At 65.5% G+C, this 24031-nt stretch overlaps 10 protein-coding genes across 10 annotated transcripts; 4 read left to right on the top strand and 6 right to left on the bottom strand.

The window, feature by feature from the left end:
- Positions 1 to 163: 163 nt before the first annotated feature.
- Positions 164 to 1827, bottom strand: EMIHUDRAFT_434211 (hypothetical protein). The gene is made up of 5 exons (XM_005784478.1): positions 1800 to 1827; positions 1370 to 1593; positions 1147 to 1290; positions 792 to 970; positions 164 to 507 (listed from the first exon to the last, which is right to left on the bottom strand). Coding segments are annotated over exons 1-5 (744 nt in total). The 5' UTR covers positions 1802 to 1827; the 3' UTR covers positions 164 to 312.
- Positions 1828 to 2931: 1104 nt separating this feature from the next.
- EMIHUDRAFT_99093 (hypothetical protein) lies at positions 2932 to 4250 on the top strand (the record flags this gene model as incomplete). Its single annotated transcript, XM_005784479.1, has 2 exons — positions 2932 to 3542; positions 3740 to 4250. The coding sequence occupies 2 exons, from the start codon at positions 2932 to 2934 to the stop codon at positions 4248 to 4250; spliced, it is 1122 nt and encodes a 373-aa protein (XP_005784536.1).
- Positions 4251 to 4493: 243 nt separating this feature from the next.
- Positions 4494 to 4765, bottom strand: EMIHUDRAFT_202698 (hypothetical protein; the record flags this gene model as incomplete). The annotated part of the gene is made up of 2 exons (XM_005784480.1): positions 4494 to 4594; positions 4666 to 4765. The coding sequence occupies 2 exons, from the start codon at positions 4763 to 4765 to the stop codon at positions 4494 to 4496; spliced, it is 201 nt and encodes a 66-aa protein (XP_005784537.1).
- A 2939-nt stretch (positions 4766 to 7704) lies between these two features.
- Positions 7705 to 8795, bottom strand: EMIHUDRAFT_352623 (hypothetical protein). The gene has a single exon (XM_005784481.1). The coding sequence runs from the start codon at positions 8778 to 8780 to the stop codon at positions 8037 to 8039; it is 744 nt and encodes a 247-aa protein (XP_005784538.1). The 5' UTR covers positions 8781 to 8795; the 3' UTR covers positions 7705 to 8036.
- Positions 8796 to 9065: 270 nt separating this feature from the next.
- EMIHUDRAFT_449519 (hypothetical protein) lies at positions 9066 to 11849 on the bottom strand (the record flags this gene model as incomplete). The annotated part of the gene is made up of 6 exons (XM_005784482.1): positions 9066 to 9272; positions 9348 to 9704; positions 9820 to 10307; positions 10385 to 10650; positions 10779 to 10879; positions 10983 to 11849. 6 exons carry the CDS (start codon positions 11847 to 11849, stop codon positions 9066 to 9068), a joined length of 2286 nt encoding a protein of 761 aa, XP_005784539.1.
- A 1210-nt stretch (positions 11850 to 13059) lies between these two features.
- Positions 13060 to 13473, bottom strand: EMIHUDRAFT_202702 (hypothetical protein; the record flags this gene model as incomplete). Its single annotated transcript, XM_005784483.1, has 1 exon — positions 13060 to 13473. The coding sequence occupies one exon, from the start codon at positions 13471 to 13473 to the stop codon at positions 13060 to 13062; it is 414 nt and encodes a 137-aa protein (XP_005784540.1).
- Positions 13474 to 14135: 662 nt separating this feature from the next.
- On the top strand, positions 14136 to 14966 carry EMIHUDRAFT_63487 (hypothetical protein; the record flags this gene model as incomplete). Its single annotated transcript, XM_005784484.1, has 2 exons — positions 14136 to 14270; positions 14352 to 14966. 2 exons carry the CDS (start codon positions 14136 to 14138, stop codon positions 14964 to 14966), a joined length of 750 nt encoding a protein of 249 aa, XP_005784541.1.
- A 2082-nt stretch (positions 14967 to 17048) lies between these two features.
- EMIHUDRAFT_449520 (hypothetical protein) lies at positions 17049 to 18395 on the bottom strand (the record flags this gene model as incomplete). The annotated part of the gene is made up of 4 exons (XM_005784485.1): positions 17049 to 17373; positions 17459 to 17602; positions 17759 to 18252; positions 18342 to 18395. Coding segments are annotated over 4 exons (1017 nt in total), but the record flags the coding sequence as incomplete, so codon positions are not given.
- A 737-nt stretch (positions 18396 to 19132) lies between these two features.
- On the top strand, positions 19133 to 19540 carry EMIHUDRAFT_202705 (hypothetical protein; the record flags this gene model as incomplete). The annotated part of the gene is made up of 1 exon (XM_005784486.1): positions 19133 to 19540. The coding sequence occupies one exon, from the start codon at positions 19133 to 19135 to the stop codon at positions 19538 to 19540; it is 408 nt and encodes a 135-aa protein (XP_005784543.1).
- Positions 19541 to 21120: 1580 nt separating this feature from the next.
- Positions 21121 to 22761, top strand: EMIHUDRAFT_434212 (hypothetical protein; the record flags this gene model as incomplete). The annotated part of the gene is made up of 3 exons (XM_005784487.1): positions 21121 to 21270; positions 21423 to 22253; positions 22387 to 22761. Coding segments are annotated over 3 exons (1304 nt in total), but the record flags the coding sequence as incomplete, so codon positions are not given.
- Positions 22762 to 24031: the final 1270 nt, after the last annotated feature.

Here is a 24031-nt window from a genome sequence, read left to right on the forward strand (position 1 = left end):
CGAACCGCCGCTGCCCTGTCGCTTCTTCTCCTCGGTGGCAGTACCCGATGCGTGCGAGGGCGGCATCGGCAGCTGCTGAAAGTGAAACGTTCCGACCGGCCCAGAGCGCGTTCATTCACAGAGTGCTTTTTCGGCGCGGCAAAGCGCGGAAAAGGGGCGAGAGGGGGGCCCCGCTGAAGCTGAACCACTTCAAGGTGGGAGACGCCCCGGGCCCAGCATGCGACGACACGAACAGTGAATAGTATAAAGCCGAGCCCCGCCGGCGGCGTCCCCGGTGCGCTGCTTCGCTATCCCGAGCGTCGCGGCGGCCGCTCATTTCTCGGACGGCTTCTTCTTCTTCTTGTCCTCCTCCTCCTTCTCCGCCTCGATGCCCTTGACGATGGCTTCCACCTCGTCGTCACCCAGCAGCTGCAGCTCCTTGCCCTGCCGCAGCACCGCAACCTCGATGTTCTTGCCGCCCGCCTCGACCACCTCGAGCAGCGCACGGCACGCGAGCTTGACGCCGTCCTGGCGGGTTGACGACAAGGGGGGGGAGGGGGGGAGGGGGGGAGGGTCAGCAGGCAGCGGGAGGGCGGGTGTGTGCGATATGGCGGCGGGGCGGGCGGGCGGGCTCGCGGTGCGGCGTACGCACATGCATGTGTGCACATGCGCATGTGCATGTGCATGTGGGGGCGGAACGGGCGAGGGTGGGGGCGGGGGGAGAGGCGCGCGACGGCTCTGGCGTAGGGCGGGGAGGGGTGTGGCGGCGGGGAGGGGCGTGGCGGCGGGGAGGGGCGTGGCGGCTGCTGCGCCTCCGCCGTCTCCTCGGAGTAGGTCTTCTCGAGGTACTCCTTGACGGTCTTTTGGCTCCGCCCGATCGCGACCGCCTTCCAGGCGGTGTAGTTGCCCGACGGCTCCGTCTGGAAGAGCTGCGGCGTCCCGTCCCGGTCGAAGCCCATGATGAGCGTCGAGATTCCAAACGGGCGCACGCCTGGGGCGGGAAGGGGGGGGGCGGGGTGAGGACGGGTGAGAGGGGGCGGGCGAGGGCGAGGGCGAGGGCGAGGGCGAGGGCGGGGGCGAGGGGGCGGGCGAGGGCGAGGGCGAGGGCGAGGACGAGGGCGGGATGGGGGGGGAGGGGGAGGGGGGAGGGCGGCGGCGGTGGTGCGCCTCCGCTCTGCGTGTAGCGCTGCTGCACTCCGGAGACGTACTCGGCGACGTACTCGACGGAGGGCGAGTCCTCAAAGGTGAGGCGGTAGGACTGGCACTCAACTAGCGTCTTGTTGATCAGCACGCGCGCGTCGGCCGTCAGGCCTGCGGCGGCGGGGCGCTGACGTCAGCCGGCGGACGCCCCTCGGACGTCTTGCCGCCCGGGCGGGGGAGAGGGACGCGCCGGCGAAGGAGAGCACGATGTTCTCGTCCAGCTTGTGGATCTTTCGTACCGTCCGCGGGTCCTGCAGCTTCGCGGTCGATTTGCGCTCCACCGCAAAGACGATGTGGTCCTTGGACCGCACGCCGACCGCAGTGGTGCCCTTGCGCACCGCCTCCATCGCGTACTCGACCTGGAAGAGGTGGCCATCCGGCGAGAAGACGGTGATCGCGCGGTCGTAACGCGCCCTGCGCAGCGCGGGGGTGGCCGGGCTTGGAAGCGTGAGGCAGCGGGCGCGGGCCAGCAGAAAGGCCGGCGTTCAGGGCGGCGGGCTCTGCGCCGCAGGATTTGCGGGCCGGGAGGCACGCAGCACGTGCGCCACCCTCCCCGTGGCGACCCGGCCGCTGCTCGGCAACAGGCAGGGGGGCGGAGACGCTGGCAGCAGTCGGCTCACATGCCGCCCTTGTCGTGCTGCTGTCTCGGCGGCTTGCTGTTCACAGCCTTGTTATTGAGAAGAAAATACCGCCTTTGGCGCTGTGCGCTGGCCTGTGAGAGGTTGAGGTGCGTTCACATAAACGCACAACTCCGGTTCACAGCCTTGGAGAACCTGGGATTCGCGGCCCTAGCCTGGCTGTTCTTCACCTTTCTACCTAACCTAACCTAAGGCCCTGGTGATTGTGAAGAAAGTTCGTCCGTGGCGCTGTGCGTGGTCTGTGAGAGCTGAGAGGTTGAGGTGCGAGCCCTGGAGGCCCTGGCGGGGGGAGACTACCGCGGGCCTACAAGGCCCGTGCGCAGGAGGGTGGGACATTGAGACCGGACAAGAAGGAGAGATAAATAAATAAATAGAGCAGTCATCTCGGGATTTCTGGGGAGGTGTGTGTGTGTGTGTGTGTGTGTGTGTGTGTGTGTGTGTGTGTGTGTGTGTGTGTGTGTGTGTGTGTGTGTGTGTGCTCGCTCGCTCGCTCGCGCGCGCTGCTTGCGCGATCGCGCGCGCTGCGCGAGCCGCCCTGCCCGCTGCGCTGCTAGGGATGCGCTGCGGGAAGGGCTCGGCGGCCGTTCCTAGAGCTCCTCGTCGCTCCCCTCGTATAGCGAGGGCTCGTTGGACTCGAGGCGTGGACCGCCGTCGTAGGGGGAGCGTGCGGCTCCGCGGGCGACGCTCGCCCAGTCCTTCTTGTTGCTCTTGACCTCGCCGCCGCCGCCGCCGCGGCCGCGGCCGCCGCGCCCGCGCCGCCCGCGGCTTGTGCCCAGCCTGACCGCGCTCGGCATGCGCTCGTAGATGGTGTCCTTGAAGGCGGAGTGGAGGAGCGCCTCGAAGTTGAGAAGTTGACGCACGGCGCGTAGCGGCAGCGAGCGGCGGTCTTGCACGGGAGGGCGGTCTGGTTGTAGGCCGGGCAGAAGCCGATCCCGTCGCGCGCCGCCATCGCCTTGGCCTTGCCCGCCGCAAGAAGGAGAGAAGCCACACGCACGCACAAAGATTTCTTCTTCAGCTCCGTGGGCGTGAGATATAGGACCTAGCCGCCGGCAGAAACAAAACAACGGCGGCGTGGCGCATTGACTCACAAGGGTCACAACACGAGCGCGGGTCGATGCCTTCCAGCACCGCGTTGGCCCACGGCGCCTCGGACCGCAGCAATGCGGCGAGCGGTGACGCGTCGAGTGACGACTCGGAAGACGACGACATCGACGCGCTGCTGATGCAGGCGTGCTCGGCTGGCTCTGAGGACGTTGCGAGCACCCTGCTCCGGCACGGCGCGAGCGCAAGCACCCGAGACGAGCACGCGCTCTGCCCGCTGCACCACGCCGCGTGGAATGGTCACACCGGCATCGCACGTCTCCTCTTGAGCCATGGCGCGGACTGGCGTGCCCGAGACCGCCGCGGCGCAACTGCGGCCCATTTGGCGGCTCAATTTAGACACGCTGACGTGCTCGCGCTGCTGCTTGAGGCAGCAGGCGAGGTTGGCGGAGCGACGGCGCTGCTCCAGAGCCGCTGCGGGCTCGGGCGGAGCGTGCAGGACACGGTGGCAGACTTTGCCACCGCCTGCGCTGCTCGCCCGCTCCCCGAGGGCATCCCTCCCGGCTTCACGGACCAGGCCTCGGCGCTGGCGTGGCCCATCCGGCGCCTGCTGGTGGACGGCGACGCGCCCGAAGCCGTCTCGGCGGCGGCCGTCCTCAAGGCGATGCGATTGCCGTGGCGGCAGTACCAGCGCGCCGCCGCGGCGCTCGAAGGGCCGGCCGAGAGGCTGATGCTGCGGGCTGCCGGAGTGCTCGACGCGCGCGCCTGCGCTGCGCTGCGTGACAAGGTCGACTCGAGTGCCCAGCAGAGGCGAGGGGCCAGACCCACCCTTCCTCTCCACCCCTCCACCCACCCCACTCCGTCGCACGGCTTGCTGGTAGGCCGGACAGCGTCGATGGCCTCGCCGACCACCAACTCGACCTCACCGCGGCGCAGCTCGAGGCGCTCGTCGGCCGGCCCGCCCTCGAGGCGCTCTGCCGGCTGCCCGGCGCGCTGGCGGCACAGATGGCGGCAGCGGGAGGGCCGGCCGAGGGAGGGCTTACCGAGGCCTCGCCGGGGGGCGTGAGCAGCCTGCCGAGCGCGGGCGAGCGGCCGTACAGGACCTTCGTGCGGCGCTTCACGCCGGCAGAGAGGCCCTGGTTCACGTTCCACGGCGACACGGCCACCGCGACCGTGAACGTGGCCCTCGCGGACGACGGCAGCCACGGGGGCGGCCGTTTGCTTGCCATGCTCGGAGGGCGCGTGCAGCGGATCGATCGCGCGATGGGGGAGGCGACCGTGCACCCGTCCGAGCTGCTGCACGCCGTCAGCCGAACCACTCGCGGGACGAGGTACTCGCTCGTGCTATTTTTTGGCCGCGGCCAGAGGAGTCAGGACTCGTGTGAGGTCTGAGGAGTGTTTCTGGTTTATGCTGAGTTTTGAGCGCGACGCGCCACGATCTTCTCTCTTCTCGCGGTGCCGTTCCCTCTGCCCTCTCGCTCTCGTCTATTTGCGTCCCCCTTGACCGGTAGTCCGTGCTCGCCTACGGCTCTACTGCGACCGTGTGCATCTCTCTAGACGACTAATACAAGCGCCAGTCCGGGCGCTGCGCACTATCCTCGCTCACGCTTCTCGGTTGATCAAGCACGTACCATGTCAGCGCAGCTCTCGCTTCGCCTTGACCTTTGGCCCGACCTCTTTGCACACCGTCCCTCGGCCCTCCACCTTGTAGCCACCCTTGGCACAGCAGTCTTTATCTGGCAACGCACGCGAGGCGCGGGAGTGGGCGCGGGAGACAATCGCGGGAGACAATGTGCGCGAGCCGCACAGTTTTTCATGGCGTAGTCGTGCTCGAGGCACTGGTCAGCGGTGCCCGCGCCGGCTGACAGGGTCGCAAGCGACAGGAGCAGCACGGACAGCAGCCTCATCGCTGTCAGAGAGCTCCGTGCCGACGCGAGCGCGAAGAAGGATCCAAGCCCAAGCCGGGCGCCAGCAACGCGAAGGCGAAAAAGAATTTAACCCAGCAAGAAGTTTTTTTGGTCTTTTTAGTGTGCCTCGCATTGTCAGTGTAGACCGTCGGGCTCGTCTTATTCGTCTCTGCGTATGTCAATGTATGTAGGACACCAGCGCGCGGTATGGGTGGACCACATCTCCACCGACGTCTGCGTCAGCATCACTGACTGACCCATCACGAATCACGTCACTCGTCAGGCGCTGTGACCTGTCTTCGTAGTCTTCGAGTCTTATCCGTTTCTCGTGATACGTCGACCATACGCATATCCCATATCCCCTAATCCCATATAACCGTGTGTGGGTGTGCGTGTAGCGTGTTGCGTGTTGCGTGTTGCGTGAGTGCCATTTCACTGTGGCACAGCTCGCGTTACAAAACCTTGATTTTGACCATTTGCGCACTATTGTACCTCTCGGTGCCTTCCAGAGGCAGCTGCGAACCCGCCGAGTGGACGGGCGCACATCTAGGGTACGATACTTCCGGGCCGGTGTGCGGGGAGCGAACCTTAACGACCGCCCAGAAGCTTTCTGAGCAAACCAATCGGGCCAGGATCATCAGCATATGTCCCCTCCACAACATCGTGGGCGTTTGAGCGGTATTTGAGGAGCACCGCGACTCTGAAGTTCGGCCGGGTGGTCTGCAGACCCCCCCCCCCCGAAGCAGCAGAGGCTCCGTGGGGTCGAAAAGTCGACGCTGGGAGTCGCACTCGTCAAACCATCGCAGCACCACGCGGTCCGCACGTACCTCCCACATCCCCTCCACCGCTGAGAAGGCGCAGATCGACCGCCGGGCCGCGTAGTCGTCGTTAAGGAGCGGTTTTTGGAGCCGTACGAAGAGGTCCCAGACGGGCGAACATGCGGTTTTTCGACGACCACACGCGATGTGGTATCTGCTTTTTGCTAAAAACAGGCCGCCTGGTGCAGCATCACTAGTAAAACACGCAACCACACTGAGAGCTCCACACTAGCCGGTATAGGCGAGAACCGACGGCGTCACGGTCGCCGGAGTGGACGCACTGCACACACACTGTGACCGTGTCGACGGTGTGACAATGAGCGACACAATCGTCGGCGCCGCGCTATCGCGGCGCCCCGCAGTCTACACACCGCAGGCGCACCCCTGAACGCGCCATGAGCGCGCAGGCACATAGCAGCGCCGCGCCAAAAGGCCATTCCCTCACCCGACCCGCGGCTCCACCATGGCTGCAGCGGTCCGCTCACCTGCACAGGGCAAAAACGTGTAGTTTAACAGACGACTTGTGATGATCAGTGCTGGCGGAGGCCTCATCGCCGCGAATGCTGCCAGTAGCAGCGGGATCTGACGTCGCGTTTGAGGTGTGCATTGGCGGAGGGGTCGCATGGCTGAGAGAGGCAGAGGCAGCAGGCGGGTGGTGGGGCGGCACCTGTTGCTGCCATGGGCAGCGCCGAGCCGCGGCGGAGGTCGCTCCGTAGTTCTGCGTTGAGCCGCACGAGTGCGCCGACCCGTCGCGAGGTGCCTGCGCGGGAGTGATGTCGCGCCGATGGCTGAGTACGCGGTGTGTGAGCGGCTTTGCGCGCCGAGAGGCGGCGCGAGAAGGCGAGCGGGCGGGCGCGTCGGTGGTCGGGCACCGCGCGCTGCGGCTGCAGCGAGCCGGCGGCTGGCGCGGCGAAGGCGGGCAGGGTCGCGGGTGGCGCCACCGGCTCGAGGTGGGGTCCTGAGGTGGCTTCAGCCTGGTCCGCTCAAGCGGCACGCTCGCCGCGCCCGCGAACAGCCACCTGTGGGCGGTCACCGGGGTGGCGCCAAGCCTCAGGACACGAGATATGGGAAGGGCATGGGCTCGCGCGGGCCCTGTCTGCAGCAGCAGTGCTAACTAGAACGACAAAATTCCGGATGGACCGGAGAGTGCCGGCGCGATCTACGCACCGTGCTCGACCCCGCCGAAAGCTGGCTGGTGGTCGCGCGCGGCGCGTCGGCGCCCCGCTTCAACTGGTTGGGCACCTCGGCTGGGTCCATCAGCACGAGGCCTGCCCCGTCGGGCAGCCCCGTGAGCTCATGATGCCCCACCGAGAGGCGCTGACGCCCCGCCGAGATCGGCGCTGGGTTGGTAGGAAAAGACGTGGCGCCAAAGGGGGGGGGTCAAGTATGGTACCCTAGACCACACGGCAGGTGGCGCGGTGTGCGCCCGTCCACTCGGCGGGGTCGCAGCTGCCTCTGCGCCTCCTGGGGAGGTACATTTGTCGCGCGCCGAAGGCGACTCGACGCCGCTGAGATCGGAGATCAAGCTCTGACAGGTCGCACGTCGCTCCTTTGACGCCGACGTGACTCACCCGTGCAGATCACATCAGGACACGGTCTCGACGCGCTCGGCACGACGCCTGCGACCCGTCTCGGGTCAGGTGGCACGACGCTCATCGCGCCCGCCAGCGCTGCCGTGCAGGTTGCCACGACGAGGTCGAGCACGCTTCTATACGCTCGCCGAGCCTTCCTTTCCATCCCATTAGGCAGCCTGGGAACGGTGGCGGTCAGAGGCAAAGCCTACGAGGGGTGGTGGAACCACATGTCACGGCTACTGCCGGCTCGACCCCACGATAGCCTCCGAGGGCTGACTTTGCGGCACCATCATCGGACGATGTCGACGAGTTGGGTCGCTCTCGCGGTAGCCAGATGACCTATCATACTAGGAGCATCGGCCATGGCCGCAGGGAGCGCGGGGGAGGGCGCTGGGAGCAACACAGAGCTCCGTTGGAGACGTTTTCAAGATTAGCGTGTCAGAGTGCGGAAATGGCACTAGCCGTAGCGTGATTCCGTGATATCGTGTACCGACTACCGTGTACGCGTTTTCGTCCACGAGAAAAAAGGGAAAACAAGGAGAATGCTTCACCCGCTTTCCCGTACTTCCCGTATACGAGACCCACAGCGCAACACTCCTCAAAACCCCGCCGCGGGCGACTCCGAGAGCTGGCGAGAGATCCAAGTACTCCAAGATCCCCACGCCGTGATCGACTCTCTCCCCGCTTGACGTCCACGAACGCTCCGCCGCACCGACTCTCAGCGTGTGCCGGTGTGGACAGGCGGTTGTGTGTAGCGGGGAGACGGCTCCACAGTGCGGAGAGGCGAACCTTGCGCCTCCCGGGGCAGCGGGCTCTCAAAACTGCCTCCTCTTTCCCTCCCTCGCTCCCTCCTCCGCGCACGGCGTGTTCTCGGTGCGCTCACAGGTCCATGTCCTCGTCGTCGACCGGCTGCGCCATCCCCACCTGCGGCTGCGGCTGCCCGAACCCCGTCTGCATCTGCTGTTGCTGCTGCGACATTTGCATTTGCTGCATCATCATCATCTGCATCTGCTGCATCTGCTGCTCGTGCGAGGGCTGCTGCATCGCCGCTGGCGGCGCCGCGGGGGGCAACGAGCCGTCCACGTTCACCACCAGCCAGATCGCGTCGCCAAAGTAGCCGCCGGAGTACCGCAGCCTCCACGCGCTCGCGTAGCTGCCGGCCGAGGCCGGAGCGCGCAAGTTGAGCTGGACGGGCGCCTCGACCGAGGGCTGGCAGCCGCCTACGCTGACCTCGGGGTTCCCGCCCAGCGCGTCGCCCTCGGTGTGCACCAGGGCGGCGTCCAGCGGCCACGGCGCTGGGCCCACGTTGACAAACGTCCACACCAGCTGGATCGGCTGCCCCGGCGCAAAGACGTGCGCGTTGACCTGCTGGACGCTCTCCTCGCCGCGGAAGGCGGAGGCGGGCTCCGCTGAGGGCGTGGCGAGATTGGCCCGCGTGCCCACCGTGTCCAGGAAGTTGCCCACGGCCGACTCGAGGTTCCACGCCGACGCCTCAAGGAAGAAGCGCGACTGGTCGGCGTCGGCACCGAGCACGCGGGCGAAGGTGCCGACAAGCTGCTCGTGGTCGTCCATGTTCACTCCAGCGAACGCGGACAGCAGGTCGTCCAAGCCCATCGAGCCCATCTTGGCCGGTCGTCAATCGGAGGGGAGCGATGGTAGACTTGGCCCGGGGGGAATTCTTTTTCGCCCATCACCGCCGGGGCCGCACAGCGCGCAGAGGCGGCCCGGCCGGCCCGGCGCCTCCTCGGCCTCCACGGAGCTCTCACTGCGACAGCCTCCCCACAACCCTCAACCGACACACCGGTCTTCATCGCTTATTGAGTTCACATTTTTCTTTCTCTGAGCACATGGACTCAACAAGTGGGGGTTGGGGGGGGTGCATCTTCTTGCACTGAATCTAGTACGGTTCTAGTGTCGCACTTCCGCCGCCAGTGCTCCCAGCCTCTTGGCCAATCCCGCCGGCGAGGGCCCGCCAGACCCAATCTGCGCGGCGCCCGTCGGCAGCAAGGGCTGGCGGTCCCGGAGCAGCCCGTCGAGCCGCGCTCGCTGCGCCGCGTCCAGCTGCGCGACGCGCCGGCGCGCGGCGGTCGCGGCCGTGGCGAGCGCCTGAAGCTCCTTCAACATGGCGCCGTCGTCAACCGCGCCGCGGCCAGCCGTCGCCCCCGCCGCGCGCCGCGACAGCCCTCGCACCCTAAGGGTGAGCGCTCGGCCGGCCCCGTCGACGCGGGGGCACAGCCCGGCCGGCGGTTTACGGCAGAGGGGCGACGAGAGGTGGGCCCGCAAGCCCTCACGCTCAGCGGCCGCCCACTTGGGAAGCAGTCGCGCCGCATCGCGGGCGCCGCCGGCCAGCTGCTGCAGCTCCTCGAGCGCCCATGCCTCCGCCACGGCCGCCTCCCGCGCGGCCGCCCCGAACCCGTCGGCCGCCTTGCTCAGCTGCGCCCACCGCACGGACCGCCGGCCCAGCAGCGGCGCCAAGCCCCTACTGTCTGCCGCGCACCCATGCTCGCCCTCCTCTTCGGTCGCGAGGGCGGCGAGGTGGAAGAGAGCCTGCCAAATCCGCTCGAGGAGCCTACAAGGTGTCGAAGTTGCACGCCTCACGTCGCGGTGACGGCCGCGCCGCCGCACCAAATCGACGGGCTCGCCACGGGTGGCAGCTGCGCACGTTGCCGCTCGGCGGCGCGTCGCAGCACGCGGAAAAGCTGTACCCTGGCGCATCGCTGGGCTCGGCGTTGGCGGCAGCAGCCGCGCCTCGGATGTTGGCGATCCACGACTGCAACGCCCCGCAGCGACGCAGCCTCAGGATGGCTCCCTTGGAAGCGATCCACTGCGCGCCGATCTGGAAGATGGCGGAGCGACGCAACGCCTGCAGCAGCGCCAGCGCGCCGCCCTCCTCCACCCCGGCCATCTGGGCGACATGCCGCTGCACGCACGTGCGCCAGTGCGTACTCGCGCCGGCGCCGAAGACGTCGTCCGAGAAACGCGAGTCCGGACGCAGCGATCCAATGATGGAGAAGCCTCCTCGGGCCTCGAGCGACGCCTTTTGGGGGGAGGGGCATACGCTCACGCCGTGTGCAGCAAGGCTCCCTCCTCGCGCGCGCGCCTCGCTGGTGTTTGCGAGCTGCTGCTGCAGCTCTGCTACGCAGAGCGGACCTACGGGCGCCCAGCACAAACAGGACGGGTCGACTTCGCGCACTCCATTTGTGGACGCGACGGCTGCAGCCCTGCACCTCCATTGGTTGCCGGGTCGCGGCAGTGTGGGTGCGCCTGCGTCGCCACCAGCATCGGCGGCAGTTTCTCCGCCGGGAGACTGAAGAGGTCGCCCAGCACGCGCAGGTAGCAAGACGCCTCGCGAATCGTGTTGCGAACCACAAACGCGGCCACGCGAGGCGAGGGGGGCAGGGTCCGCGCGGAAGCCCTCTCCGGCGCGGCGGTGCAGACAAGCACGCAGACGTCGGCAGGGAGGTCCGAGAGCCAGCGCACCGCCTCTCTGTGCCTCGCCACGAGCAGCAGGGCTCGCGGAGTGACGCCTGCAGAGAGCATCTCTCGCCGACACCGCAGCCACGCATCCACGGGCGGCGTACCGCCTTGGAGCTCTGCCAGATGGCGGGTGGCGAGCGCCACCGCGCCTCGCGTTCGCCCTCTGCCTCGGCCGTTCGAACTGTGACGCGATTGGTCGGCGACACCGCCGGCGCTGCGCACGGCTGCCGCATCGTCCATTCGACCTGGCCACTGACGTTGTCGGCTGCCGCAGCTGACCCACTGCCGCGAGTGTGCCGCCGAGCACTCGCAGGGTGCGCTGGCGTCCCACCCCGTGCGGAGAGGCACCGGCAGCGGGCAGGCGGTGTGTGTCGGCAGTCGCGCCTCGCCGATGCACTCGCCGGTGGTGATGACGATCTCCGGCGGTCCAAAGGGACCTCGCTGGAGCTGGATGGAGTCGTAGCCGCGCCTCGCCGCCTCCCGTGCCCAAAACTCGTCGTCCCTCGAGCCCGGCACCTTGAGCGTCCTCATGGCCACTGCGCGGCTGGGAAAGGCAAGGGTCCGGCCGAGGTTGACAAACACTCCACTCCCGCGGCTGAACGGCTTGACGAGCGGGTAGAACCAGCACCCGTAGCCAGCAGCCTCCGGCGCCGGCTCACGGAGCACCTCGATCCAGCTACCGTTCGGAGACGGCGGCGGCGGCGCAAGCATGTTTGGTGTGCGGTATATGCCGACGTGGCTCGAATCAAAGAAGAAGCGGACGACCGAGCCATCTCGCAGGGTGAGCAGCCTGACCGTCGTAAAAGTCTCAAGGCCGGCCCTCTTTGCATCAGCCGGACTCATCGTCCAAGCCGTGGCACGAGCCGAGCGCTCGTGGTCCTTGCTGAGGCCGCGTGGCAGCCGCAAAGTGCGCACTTCACGCCGACGTCGCTCAGCTAGCCACTGCGTGCACAGCGCAGGCGCCGGCGCAGGGCGGCCATCACAGGCCCGGTTGAAGAAGGTGGCACTGGCCATTTTAGTCGGCATCGTGAAGACGCCGAGCGACTGCAAGTCGAGCGGAAGCGGCACTTTGCCGCCGTAGACTCGTTGTAGCCACGAGTACCACCGCGAGCTCGTGTCGTGCACTATGGGCAGCCGCTCGAGGAAGTCTGTGATTTCGGTCAGGCTGCACCACGAGATGCATCCGGGCGCCGACGGGGCGGTGCTCGATGCCATATCGGCAAGGCTATGCCGACACGGCCCTATAACGCGCGGGCCCTCAGCGGAGCTGGGAAGAGGACCGCCGCAAGCGGCGTGGCGTGGAGCGGTTGTGCATCCCTCCGGGGGCCCCTCTGCGCCGGGGAGGCGTTGATTATAGCGGTGTGTCGTGCGCAAAACGCCACTTTGCCGCGAAAACCTTCACTTTACTGTCACTTCGGGGCAAAAACCGTCACTTGGTAGGCCGGGAAGTTTCGCAGTGACTGTTCGATCCGCACACTGCGCTCCAAGTGCTGTCCAAGTGCTGTCTAAGGAGGTGCGCTGGCTGGAGATCCTTGCGGGCGATATGCTAAGAAGAGCGTGCCTCGCAGCGTCCTGGCCAACTCTCGCTCCGCGCCATCGTTGCGCGCTTCAAGTCGCTGCAGACGCGCGCACAGGCTGAGGGCAAGAACCGCTGCCTCGCGCTCGGGCCGCCTCGCAATGTGCGGTAGTTTTGCCGTGCGTGCGAATACTATGCTGAGAGCGCATGTGGCTCTTGGATTTGTATGTTGAAAACTTGTGCTTTCGTTATTCTCTCCTCGTATACGAAAAACTGGCACCGACGACAACATGCGACGTCTGCCGATCAACACTCGACAACTCTTCTACCTCTTACTCGAGTAATCGTGCGCGGCGCCGTCTCGAGGCGCGCACTAGGCGACGGCTACTGCTGCCAATCACCTAAGGATGGCCATTGCGTAAGGAAAAGCGCGAGACGGCGAGGCCATCGACCGCGGTTGGCCCTGGGCGCGCCTCGTCGCCGCCGTTTTGCCACGTTCCTGTCACTTGGCTGTCACTTTTACCCGTCACTCGGAAACTTCCCGGCTTCCAAGTGACGGAAAGCGACGGTTTTGTAAGGGAGTGACGGCCGCCGCAGCCAGGCAGGCCGAAACGGAGGTAGTTGGAGGCTAGGACGCAAGCGTCCGTCGCCCTTTTCAAACTCGGGGCCCACTCCGCTACGCTCCGACCCGAATTTGGAGGGCCTAAAAGTTTAAGGTGTTGCGGCGCAAAAGGGGTCGGACACCGGGCGCAGCTCATGCTAAGAGCTAGAAGAGGAGATAGAGAGAACAACCACCCTGTCCCGTTATTGCGTACACCAACACCACAAAACGCTCTATCTCTCCTGTCCTCACTCAGGGGGGTCACAACTACCGAGTCCCTCGACTAGCGCAGCTGGAGACGCTCCCCCTCAATCGGCATCCACCCCCACCCGCTCCAGCCCCACTTCTGCTGCCGAGAGAGCTGAATCGAAGCAAGCGAGCCATTGCATCTTGGCGTGCTCCTGGAGCGCGGCTTTCTGCTTGGCGGCCACGAGCACGGCGGAGTCGGCGTCGTGGCGGCCACGAGCACGGCGGAGTCGGCGTCGTAGCGCGCAATCGTTCCCGCTCATCGCCCATTCCTCCCACGTGACGTGTGTCGGCCGCGATTCGATGTCGCCACCTTCATCGCCAACGAGGACTCCCTCGACTGCAGGGGGGCTCCGGCGCGGGGAGGGACTCCGCCTGCTGCGCTGGCCGACTGCGCCCTCCTCCTCCATGGGCTCGATCCGATTCCGCAGCGGCGGTGCTGCGCGGGAGGCGGCCGCGGGCACGCTGGCCTCCATCAGCGGCTTTCCCTCAGTTGCTCCGAAAGCACGATTTGGCGGTTGTTCTTGGTTTCAATTTTACGGAATGCCAGTGCGAGCCAGTCCCGTGCCCAGTCCTGTGCCCAGTGTTGTGCGAGGGAGTTTTGTTGTAAAATTCAATTTTACGGATGTCTTGCCACCAGCTGAAGGCTTGCCCGGGCGCCGTGTTGACCGCCGGACGAGAAGTTTGCGTCGCCGAACGAAAATCCGACGATATGCACGAATTTTAATTATATTTTTTCGTGTGTGGGTATGTCATGTAGTTGCCAATGGTACCGCGTCTGCGACGCGGGCGCCTTGCGGGCAGAGCCCTTAGCCACCCTTATGTCTTGCGCGGTCAAAATTGGCCTCAGGGCCGCATCTCGGATTTCCTCGCCCCCCGGGCATGGGGTACCCGTTCGAGGCGTGGAGTGCCTCGCCAGAGAGAGAGATTTTTATTAACCAACAAGAAATCACGGCTCTCACAGTGATTTGGGCTCGGCAGCTTGTCAGCCCTCAGCCGAAGCTGGGGCCGGTCCAATAGCCGAGAGCCTCTTCTCGCCAGTGTAACGTGATCGGACGCAGGCGTGTTCTCTATGGCCAGGAAACAACCTGTTTTCTCCCTCGCGGGGCGAAACGATCAGCCGCCACAATACTCGTACATGCGTGGGGTGATCGCGGACGACTTGCCGGATGCCCGCACGCGCTACGGCTCGTTCCCAAGACTGAGAGTGCTCGGGCGCGGACAGCACGGATCGGCAATATTGCTACGCGACCCAGCCAGCAGCGAGCTTGTCGTCGCCAAGGAGGCGAGCGGAGCGCAATGCGGCCCATCCTTCGACATTTCTGCCACCCGACCCTCACCCGTCCGCCCTCAGATCGCGCTGGACGAGTCCGAGGCCGCGGAGCCGGAGAGGCTTCGCAACGAGGTGCAGATCCTGAGCCAGCTCCAGCATCCCCGGATCGTCGCGTACATAGACTCATTTGTGTCTGAGCGGGTGCTCACCATTGTGATGGAGTACGCCTCCGGCGGCACGCTCGCGGATGTACTCGCGGTGAACGCAGCGAGCAAGCTGCACTTCGGTACCGCCACAGTCGTGCGCTTCATCGCCGGTCTCGCCTCTGCCCTGCGGCACGTCCACGCTCGCAGAATCCTGCACCGCGACCTCAAGACGGCAAACGTCTTCCTGACTGACGAGGCGGAGCCGAACGTGAAGCTGGGCGACTTCGGCGTCTCGCGTCTCTTCTCGACCGAGACTCACCTCGCCGAGACTATGTGCGGCACGCCATACTACCTCTCGCCCGAGCTAGTGCGCGGCTTGCCCTACTCACAACCGAGTGACGTCTGGGCGCTCGGGGTCATCCTCTTTGAGCTTCTCACGCTCAAGCGGCCCTTCAGCGCGCCAAACGGAGCGCTCGGCGCGCTAGTGATGGCAATAACGACAGGCGCGCGTACACCCGATGCCTTTCCCCGAGGCTGCCCCCGAGGCTGACCCGTTGCGAAGTGTTGCGCGCAGGGGCATACGACCATGCTGCGCTGGCTTCGAGCCCGCACCCGCCCTCGCTGTGCCGTCTAGCCGACACGTGCACAGCGACCCGTCCAAGTGTCTCCCATCCCCATAGCCCTACCGACGCCGCGCTTGCTTTCACCCGCAGGCACGCCCTCCTGCACGGCGACCCCGAGAGGCGCCTAGCGCTCGATGGCCTACAGTGCCAACTTGGCGCTCTCCAAGGCGCCGCTAGATTGATCCAGCGCGGGTATCGGACCAGCTCGCAGTCGCGCACGGACGCTTTGGAAGCACCAGCACCAGGTATTGCGTCGGGCCAGGCGGGAGCCGTCGCTCGTGATGTCTCCTCTCCCATCCGGCCTCTCACACCACAGCAACCGGGTGCTTTCGAGACTTCAGAGGGTGATGAGCTGACGTTGCACGGGCATGGTTTGCCATTTGAGTCACCCAATGGCCAAGTGCCGACTGAGGGAAAGGGCAGCACTCCGTTCTTTGTCGTGGCGCCTTCGCCTGCAAGGCTGCAGACCGCCCCAGCACTTCAACTGCCGTCGCCATCCAGCTCGCCCCTGCCACCACAAGAGACGCCGATCCAGCCTAGTACAGCACCGCTTGCCATCAGTCTGGATGCAGATCTACGCAGCGAGGGCGACGCTGCGCTGGCGCCGGCAGGGATTGCGACGGCGCAAAGATCCCACGTCGGGGTGGGATCAGAGCAAGTCCAGGCAGGCCGTGCGGCCGAGAAAGCTGAGAAGAGCGGAGGTGGTGCGCGGTCGGCAGAGAGGCGGTGGGGCATCGGCAGTGTGTGGCGATCCCTCCGTGGCGGTGACAAGAGCGATGGCAGCGCCACGTCGCCAGACTCGGGTTCGCAATTGGGCGAGGGTGGTTTTCACTCGCTTAGCACTCTCATACCGCCAAATCGTTCCCGTTGTTATATGTAGGCACAACAAGCTCCAGATCCAGCGCACGATCGTCGCCGTGGTCGAGACGAGCGAGCCCATCATCTCCGCCTGTGCATGATGCGGCGCCCACATCGCCAGCGGTCGCGGGCTTGGCCAGCGGCAACGACAGCTTGTTGATCCCACCGGAATCGACGAACGCCGCTTGCGGACGACCAGCACTTGCATCTGCGTCGGCACAGCCCGCAGTATTCACCGTCCACGAGGTGGCCAATCAGCCGAAGTTCACCGTGGAGCCCGAGGCGGCCAATCGGCCGGGAGGCGCCGCTCAGACCAAGCAAGCGCACGTCACTCCCACTTGGCAGCGGCGAAGACCAACGGCGCCGGCGCCAGCGCTCCTGCAGCCTCCGGATGTGGAAGCCAAAGCGATTGCACGGCATGTCCCGCGAAGCGGGCGAGAGCGAGCTGATGGACCCGATGCAAGGGTTCAAGCTGCAGCTCCCCCCTTGCTGTTTACCGTGCAACTGCCGGACTCGCCGTCACGCATGTCCATGCTCAAGGACAGCGCGGATTGAGGGCGATTGACCCAGTCCCAGATCTACGGGACTTACGGCACACAACATGCACATGCACATGCACATGCACATGTACATGTTGTTGTTGTGCATGTGCATGTGCATGTGCATTTGCATGTGCCATGCACATGTACATGTTGTTGTGCATGTGCATTTGCATGTGGCTTGCTAGTTGCTCTCCCTTTCGGTGGTAGTTCGCTTAATGTAGTAGCGACGCGTGTCATGCTCTCTGGCTCAAAAGTCAGCCCCCCCTTCCACCTTTGAGCTCCTTCGAGCACCCCCTTTCATTCGTACGTGCTACGACTACGTGTCCCTCCGGCTGCCTCCGCCGCGTTGCTAATGCTATAATACGAATACCGTAGCCAACACGCGCGCCGCGCCGCTTCCACGGTTCCAGCTTCGAGGGTTCGGGAAAACTCCAAGTAATGGTCAATGAACTAGTACTGCGCGATCGTACTGTGCGGTCTCAACAGAGCCGTATAGGCCTCTCGCAACTACACTCAAGCGTCTCAACTGACACTCGGCTCCTCCCTTCTCGCCATGTGCTTGTACCTACGGTACCACTCGCGCGCCGCCTCCCGCGCCGTCTCGTTTGGCACCGCCGCGCCGACCCGCGCCCACACCTCACTGTCTTGCACACCCAGAGCGCCCTCAACTCTCCGCGCCAGCTGGCCGCGCAGCGGGAACTTGTTGCAGCAGGCGAGGCGGAGCGCCGCGAAGCCGAGGCCGGCGGGCGCCGCCGCCTCGCGCAGCCACGACTTGTACTCGGGAGGGATGCCTTGCACCCAGTCGGGCGAGCACCGACCGAGGGAGGATCGCCCGCGGGAGAGGTGGAGTAGGAAGGGCGCGGGCCGAGCGCAGCCATTGCTTCCGTGAGGCGGGCTGCAGAGCAGGGACGGCGGCGAGGCGGCGGAGGCGCACCTGGCGCGGCGGCGGGGCGGGGTGGTGGTGGGGCGGCGGCGGCGAGGCGACCTGGAGAGGGCGAGAGAGGGGGCGCGGCCCGCACAGCTGCTCGTTGAACGGTGCGTGTGGCAGCGCGACGCCGGCGCCGCCGGCGCCGACGTGGTACGGTCCGGTGTGACCGAGCGGCGGCGGCGCAAAGTCGGGGAGGCGCTGCAGCGCACTCTGGTCCCAGAGCGGCGCGGCCCGCCTACGGGCGTCGAACCTCCCTCCTCACACGGCCGATATGGGGGCGCGCTGCCGGCGCTGCTCCTGCCGCGGGCGGTGCAGCGGTGCTACTGCTACAGCGGGGCGGTGCGAGCCGCGCCGGTGGCCGATCCGAATCGTCTCGTTGCACGCGGCCCACCAGCGCCGGAGCAGCGCCGCGGCCCAGGGTCCGCGGCGCAGGAAGAAGGAGCCCGTGTTGATCGGGTGGCCCAGCCTCGCCTGCGCCGCAGCGACCGCGCCGCGTCTCTTGCGCACGAGCTCGTGGATCGACCGCTTCGGAGACGGCTCCTCCGGCTCCTCGATTCTGCTGTCCACGCCCCACGGCTCGTACGCGATGAGCAGCTCGGGGGTGGCTGCGGCGCGGGTGCCCGCTGCTATCGCAGGCCTCCACCTCCTTCCGCCGTCATCGCTTGCAACGCCGTTGGCGGTGTCGCCGCTTTCAGCCGCGGCGGTGAGCGCAGCAGCCAGGACGTCGCTGAGCGGCCGCCTCTCGTCGAGGATGGCCGTGTCGCAGTCAACCCACCACAGCCAAGTGGCCGTCGACTGCGCGTGGGCCTGCACCAGCGCCGGCAGCTTGGAGTAGGCGAGCGGGATGGACCTCTTCGGCAGCAGCGACGCCTCGTGCAAGTGGGTCTGCAGGCCGTGCCGGCTCGCGTACGCGCGAAGCGCGGCGAGGAAGCCCGAGCTGGCGGCGTAGTCGGGGCTGCAGATCGCAACGACACCGAATGTGGCGTCGAGGGCGATGGCTCTGGGTGGAGCGCGCGGAGGTGACGCATGGTTTCTTTTGCTTGAGGTTTGGTTTCTTTTCGCGGCTCTTTCTTTAGAACCATTTCTGGAACTAAAGAATGTCCCTTAAAGAAAGAAAGAAAGGACACAGAGAACCCAAGGGAGGGATGGGAGGACGGCACGCCGCCACCACACAGGGATTTTAAGGAGAGGAGTGTGGTGTTAGCCCTCGCCTACCCTAACCCTTGGTCGTCTGCCTCTTTCTATCTCCCTTCGCAGTCCCTCGCCGATTCTCGCTGCAACCTTCATGCCACCTCGCGGTCGTCCCACTCTCGTCGTTCTCCCTCCTGTCGTTTCCTCCTCTGTCGCGTCGCTCTCATCTGCCTCGTCTCCCGACCGACGCTGCCTGCCGCCGCCTGCCTGCCGATCCCGTGCTCTCGCGGCTTCTCCCGCCTTTTGGCGCAACTCTGCCCTCCTGGCGGCATATTTTGGCCCCTCGAGTTTATCGAGCTCTCCTCGCGCAAGGATGACTCTTCTGACGCCCACTGCGATCATTTATTTGCCGCCCAGTCATATCGTTGCTCAGGTCCACTCTCTCTTCGAACACTTGTACCTCCACGGATGATGCTGGCGCTGGGTTCCCCTTCGGGTGCAGAATGTCCCTAAGAAAGAAAGAAAGAAAAGAGAGAAGGAGCGATGGGATAATGTCCCTTGATTTCGATCGCACTTGGAGCACGGCGTGCGCTTTCTCTTCTTCTGCGGCTCGATCTCCGACGCCGCCGCTGATATGGTGTCGATGTGCGTGCTGTTGCTGTCCCTATCCCTGGCGGACGGGCTCCGCATCGCACCCGCGGCGAGCCGTCGCGCGACGCTCGCGACACTGCCGGCCGCCCTCGCAGCGATGAGCCAGCGCCGGGCAGAGGCATTCGACCTCCCATCGCTCCCTGCCGTCTCGGTGCCGCTGCCATCAGAGTTTGAGGCCTGGGCTGCGCGGCCAACCTCGATCCTGCCCGGGCAGGATTACATCAAAAGGCTCAACGCCGAGGCGAACGCCAAGTACTCGTTCAGCGCGAGCGCGCCCGAACCGGCAGCCGTCGAGGACGAGGCGGCGGCACCACCGGCGCCGGTAGGAGAGGGCGCGGCCGCTGCTCCGCTTGCGAGTCAAGCGCCGCCAGCCGAGGAGCCGGCCGAGTGAAGTAGGGAAACACAGGCACAGAAATATCGTGTTGCGGGCTCTCTCGTTGGCGGGACCCATCCGCCCCGTCTCATATGTGCCTCCCTGTGTCGTGCGGCGTACAGTAGTGGACGAGAGCATGGCAAAGCTTGTCACGGCCGAGTGCTTACTAGCCCCGGGCTCGCACCTAATTATCCAGGGGGCGGATGCCTAGCGCCGGCGACGCCGCGCGGGACGCGGTGAGCACTGGCAGCACGTGGCGCTCTGCCTCTGGCGCGGCTCTGGCGCGCACTGGCGGTCACGTCAGTGGCTCCCACGTCGGTCCCAGTGCGCAGTGCGCTGGTCCTGGTGGGAGCCCACCTGCCCTCTCTGGAGCCTGGAGGGCGGCTGCGCGCTGAGCCCTAGAGTAAGCTGAGCCTCGTGGGTGCCTCGCGTCGGCTCTCGTGTCTCGAGCGTCGTCTCCCCGACGCTCTCCCTGAGGGAGGGTGTAGAGGATGTAGAGTAGAGCGCTGTAGAGCTGTAGAGCTGGAGAGCGCTGTAGAGCTGTAGAGCTCTACATCCGGCGCGTGACGATGTGAGTCCGATGTAGAGCGATGTGGAGGCGCTCTACAACGTGAAATCTCTACAACAAACTCTACATCATAAGCGGCGAACGAGGCACGGTCGCTCTCCGACATGAGGGGCGTTGCACTTGCCAGTGCTGCCCTGGCCTTCTGTCTGCCCGCCCAATGGGTGGCAGGTGCCTCTGCTGCTGTGGCATGCCTCACGGCTGCGACTGGCCGGCGCCTCGGCGCGTCAGCTCGGCTCGGCGTAGCGATAGTGGCCAGCGCAACTCGCCTGGACTCAACGCTCAGCCAGGAGCTCCCGCACGCGCTGGCGCGAGTCATGGCGCATGCAACGCTCAACAATGATCGCCTCGCCTCGCGCAAATGCGACCGTCCTCGCAGCCGACAGTCCACCGCCTGCTAAAGAAGCACAGCGACGAATGCGGCACCGGCGACGCATGGCAGGCTGGTCATGACGCAGTTATAGGGTGCTGTGTGCCGTCAGAGTGACTATCTGTGTGTCAGTGATAGTCAGGGCTGTCCATCAGAGCTCCAGTAAACTCGGAGACACCCCATTAGCGCGGCTCGGTTTGGCTGTAGAGCCTCTACAACCAACTCTACAGCAAAATCGCGCTCTACATCGCTCTACATCGGACTCACACATCGTCCCGCGCCGGATGTAGAGCTCTACAGCTCTACAGCGCTCTACACTCTACATCCTCTACACCCTCCCTCAGCGCTCTCCAACCACTCACACGCGACATTGAGTCGAAGGGAGAAGGGTGGACAAGAAATGCTTGCGCCCGTCCGCCCTCGATGTCCGCGAGGCGCGAGCGTGTGCGCTGTGCGGTGTGGCCGCCCCGCGTGTGTGCGTGTGAGCGCCGTCTCGTGCGCCCTGGCTCTCGCGCCAGCGTTGAGAAGCTATTCACGTGCTCGCGACGGGCGCTTGTCTGGAAAAAGAATACGCGGTTGTCGGTGTGAACGGCTTTCTAGGAAGCGTGAGGCACACAGAGTCCCCCCTCAGACGGACCGAGACACCTCCGCAGGAGGCCCCGCCGCTGATATCTGCGGCACTGCGTGATGGCCAACTTCAACTGCGTCACCGGAGCGCCCGCTCTTGGCCAGCCGTTCTGCCCGTGCCTGTGCTGCCCGTGCTGCCTGGGCGACTCATTCCTCAGCGCCTCGAGCGGCATCACCGTGACTCACGTGCGCCGTAGTCTTCCCGTAGAGCGGCAGGCCACGCCTCCTTCACACTGCGGCACGCTGGCGCTCACACCGTCTCTCACGTCGCGGAAGCCGTCGTGCTCCGCCACGCGCCTCCTGCCCTCACTGTGCCCTTCCCCTCGCCATGCTACAAGTACGACGCCGTCGTCGGCAAGCTGGCACCCGTGGCGATCCCGCTTCTCGTCTCGCTCGGCCCGTGCTTCCAGCCGTGCTACAAGCTCAGCGACGCCACCGGCGTTTGCTGCGTGGCCACCGACCCAAAGCGCCCGTCGGCTTCCTCCAAGCCGGTCGTCATCTTCGCCAAGCGCACCGTCGCGGACCTCTCCACCTATACCGCCGCCTTTACAAAGTACGGCACCGCCGCGATGGAGGGCCCTGGCGTCCGCGCCTGCTTCTCCTTCGTCGACCGCGACACGGACAACACCGTCGTGCAGTTCACCTGGGCCGACTCCGCGTCCGACCTCCCTGCGGTGCCGGCCGACCTGGCCGCCTGCTACGCGGGCGGGCCGGAGAGCGACTTTTGCGTCGTCTGGGGCGGCTGGGACGCGGCCGTCAAGGAGGCGCTCGAGGCCGACCCCAAGTGCAAGTACGAGTTTGGCACCGAGACGCGCGGCTTCCTCAAGTCGCCCGGCGCCGAGACGGCCGCGGGCTTTGCAACAGGCAGCCCGCCGATGATCTGGATCTCGAAGCGCAAGATCAAGCCGGGCATGCTCCCCTTCGGCGGCACGCACTTCCAGTACGGTACCGACATGATGTACCCCGCGGCGCCGGCCGCACTCGGGATCGCCGAGATCACGGCCGACGGACCCGACGCCACGTGGAGCCTCCGCGTCTTCAACGACTACAACATGGGCTTCAAGGCCCACTTCCCGGTGCCCTCGTGCATCCTCTGCCGGATGGCCTTCAACGTCATCCCGACGTGGGAGCCGGGCAAGTTTGCCGTCGGCTACAACTTCTCGTCGAAGGCGATGAGACCCCCCCCCCCCCCCTCCCCCCCCCCGCACCACCACACGCACCCAACACCTGCAGCTCACGGCACCCCAAGATCTCTCACGCTGGAGCAGCGCCACATAACCGCTCTGGCCCGCCCTGCTTCAGGAGTACATCGAGGCTGCCGTCGCCTCCAATCCGGGGAACGCGTCGTACACGCCGTACTTCTACGCCGCCGGGCTGATTGGTCCGGAGCCCGACTTCGGCAAGGGGATGACCCTTACCGCCCCCAAGCCAATGGACATGCACTAGCGGTGCGACGAAATCCACCCGAAGCCGCAGCTCGTAGCACGAATGTGTATATCCTGTCCACCGTTGTCTGGAGGCTGCCCTTGAGGCTCGCTCACACAGCAGGTGGCAGCAGGGACACGAGGGAGAGTGTTCACGCTTGGTCTGCCCCGCTCGCGTGGGCCGTGGGGCGCGTGGGCTAGCCGTGGCACCTGTGTCTGCATTTCGTTTTCGAGAGAGACGTGTATACGTGGGAACGGCCAGCCAACACCACATGTAGGCGCTTCGTATATATACACACATACTGGAAAGAAATTTGCATTTTGCTCGCGCTCTCCGCTGGCACTCTGAGATTGAGTGTCTGTCGAGTGTCGTCGCGCGCACTGCGCACGTGGCACGTCGACGACGAGACGTCCACACCCTTCTGTCGTACGTGTACGGTACGTAGCTGTGAGGTCTAGCACGCTCACTTTCTCAGTCACGCCTTAGCTTCTGGCTGTGCGCTTGGGCGCCCTCACGCATCCTTGCTCTTGGCGACGCGCCCGTTGCCTCGCGAGAGGAGGAAGGCGGCCACATACAAGACGGCCTGGCAACCGACGAGGAGGAGGAAGGGCTTGAGCTTGGCACCGGACACCGGGTCGTACTCGTCTGCCGCTGCGGGCAGGAAGGGCAACAGTCCTGCGTTCTGCGAGTTGACCACCTGGAGATGCCACATTCTCTCAGCCGGGAACCCGTGGCGTGTGAGAGCGGTGAAATCCGGCCCTGTTGTGAATCAGTTGTGAATGTGGTTTTGTGAGAAGCCACCTGAACAATGCAGGCCCACACCGAGTGCATGAAGTGGATTACCGCCACCTATTGTGCAGATATTGCCGCGTTTGATATCAACCGCAAATCTCCCTTCCGAAGCTTGCCTGCCTCATCCGTGCCCTTTGAGAGGAAGAGCAGGGCGTACACCGAGCCCGCGCCCATCCCGATGAACTGGCAGCACTCGCCGCGCATCGCCGCGAAGGCGAGCGCGAGCATGTCCTTTTCCGCCTGGCCGCCAGTCCGCTGCACAGACGTTGTAATCGCGTGGCACTCTTCCGCAGATACGCCGACAAAGCCAAATGCGTTGCACGAGTCGAGCAGGCCACCGGCGGACTGGACGAGGCCGAGGTGAACCACGGCAGAGACGACGAAGGCCAGGGTAGATATCGAACGCGCGAGGCTCATCACGCTGTCGTGTGACAATATGCTGTCAGAGCTGTCAGAGCTCCGCCGGACCGGAGCTGAAACGCCACATATCCGTACCTGGCTTTGAAGAAAAACACAACTCTGGTCGGTCTCTACCAATTGAACACTTTCCCTCTCACAGCCGGCCCAGACAGAGCTCACGACCGACCGCCCCGCCCGATCTATGCCACTGACCTATAAACTGACCGCCGCCCGCCACGCACGGGCGGGAATCGCCCCAGACTGGTTCGAACTCATGACTCCCATGACGCATGAATGCGGAAACGATGGCTGATTCGGGCGGCGAAGTAAG

This window comes from Emiliania huxleyi (assembly GCF_000372725.1).
Source record: "Emiliania huxleyi CCMP1516 chromosome Unknown EMIHUscaffold_17, whole genome shotgun sequence".
Classification (NCBI taxonomy): Eukaryota; Haptophyta; order Isochrysidales; family Noelaerhabdaceae; genus Emiliania; species Emiliania huxleyi.

What these genes read in the sequence shown, in the direction of transcription:
- EMIHUDRAFT_434211 (XM_005784478.1), bottom strand. An exon ending in GCGCTACACGCAGAGCGGAG is followed by an intron (nt 971 to 1,146) that starts GCGCACCACCGC and finishes TTCCCGCCCCAG; the next exon opens with GCGTGCGCCCGTTTGGAATC. An exon ending in ACTCCGAGGAGACGGCGGAG is followed by an intron (nt 508 to 791) that starts GCGCAGCAGCCG and finishes TCAACCCGCCAG; the next exon opens with GACGGCGTCAAGCTCGCGTG.
- EMIHUDRAFT_352623 (XM_005784481.1), bottom strand. Translation starts at nt 8,780, where the DNA reads ATGGGCTCGATGGGCTTGGACGACCTGCTGTCCGCGTTCGCTGGAGTG.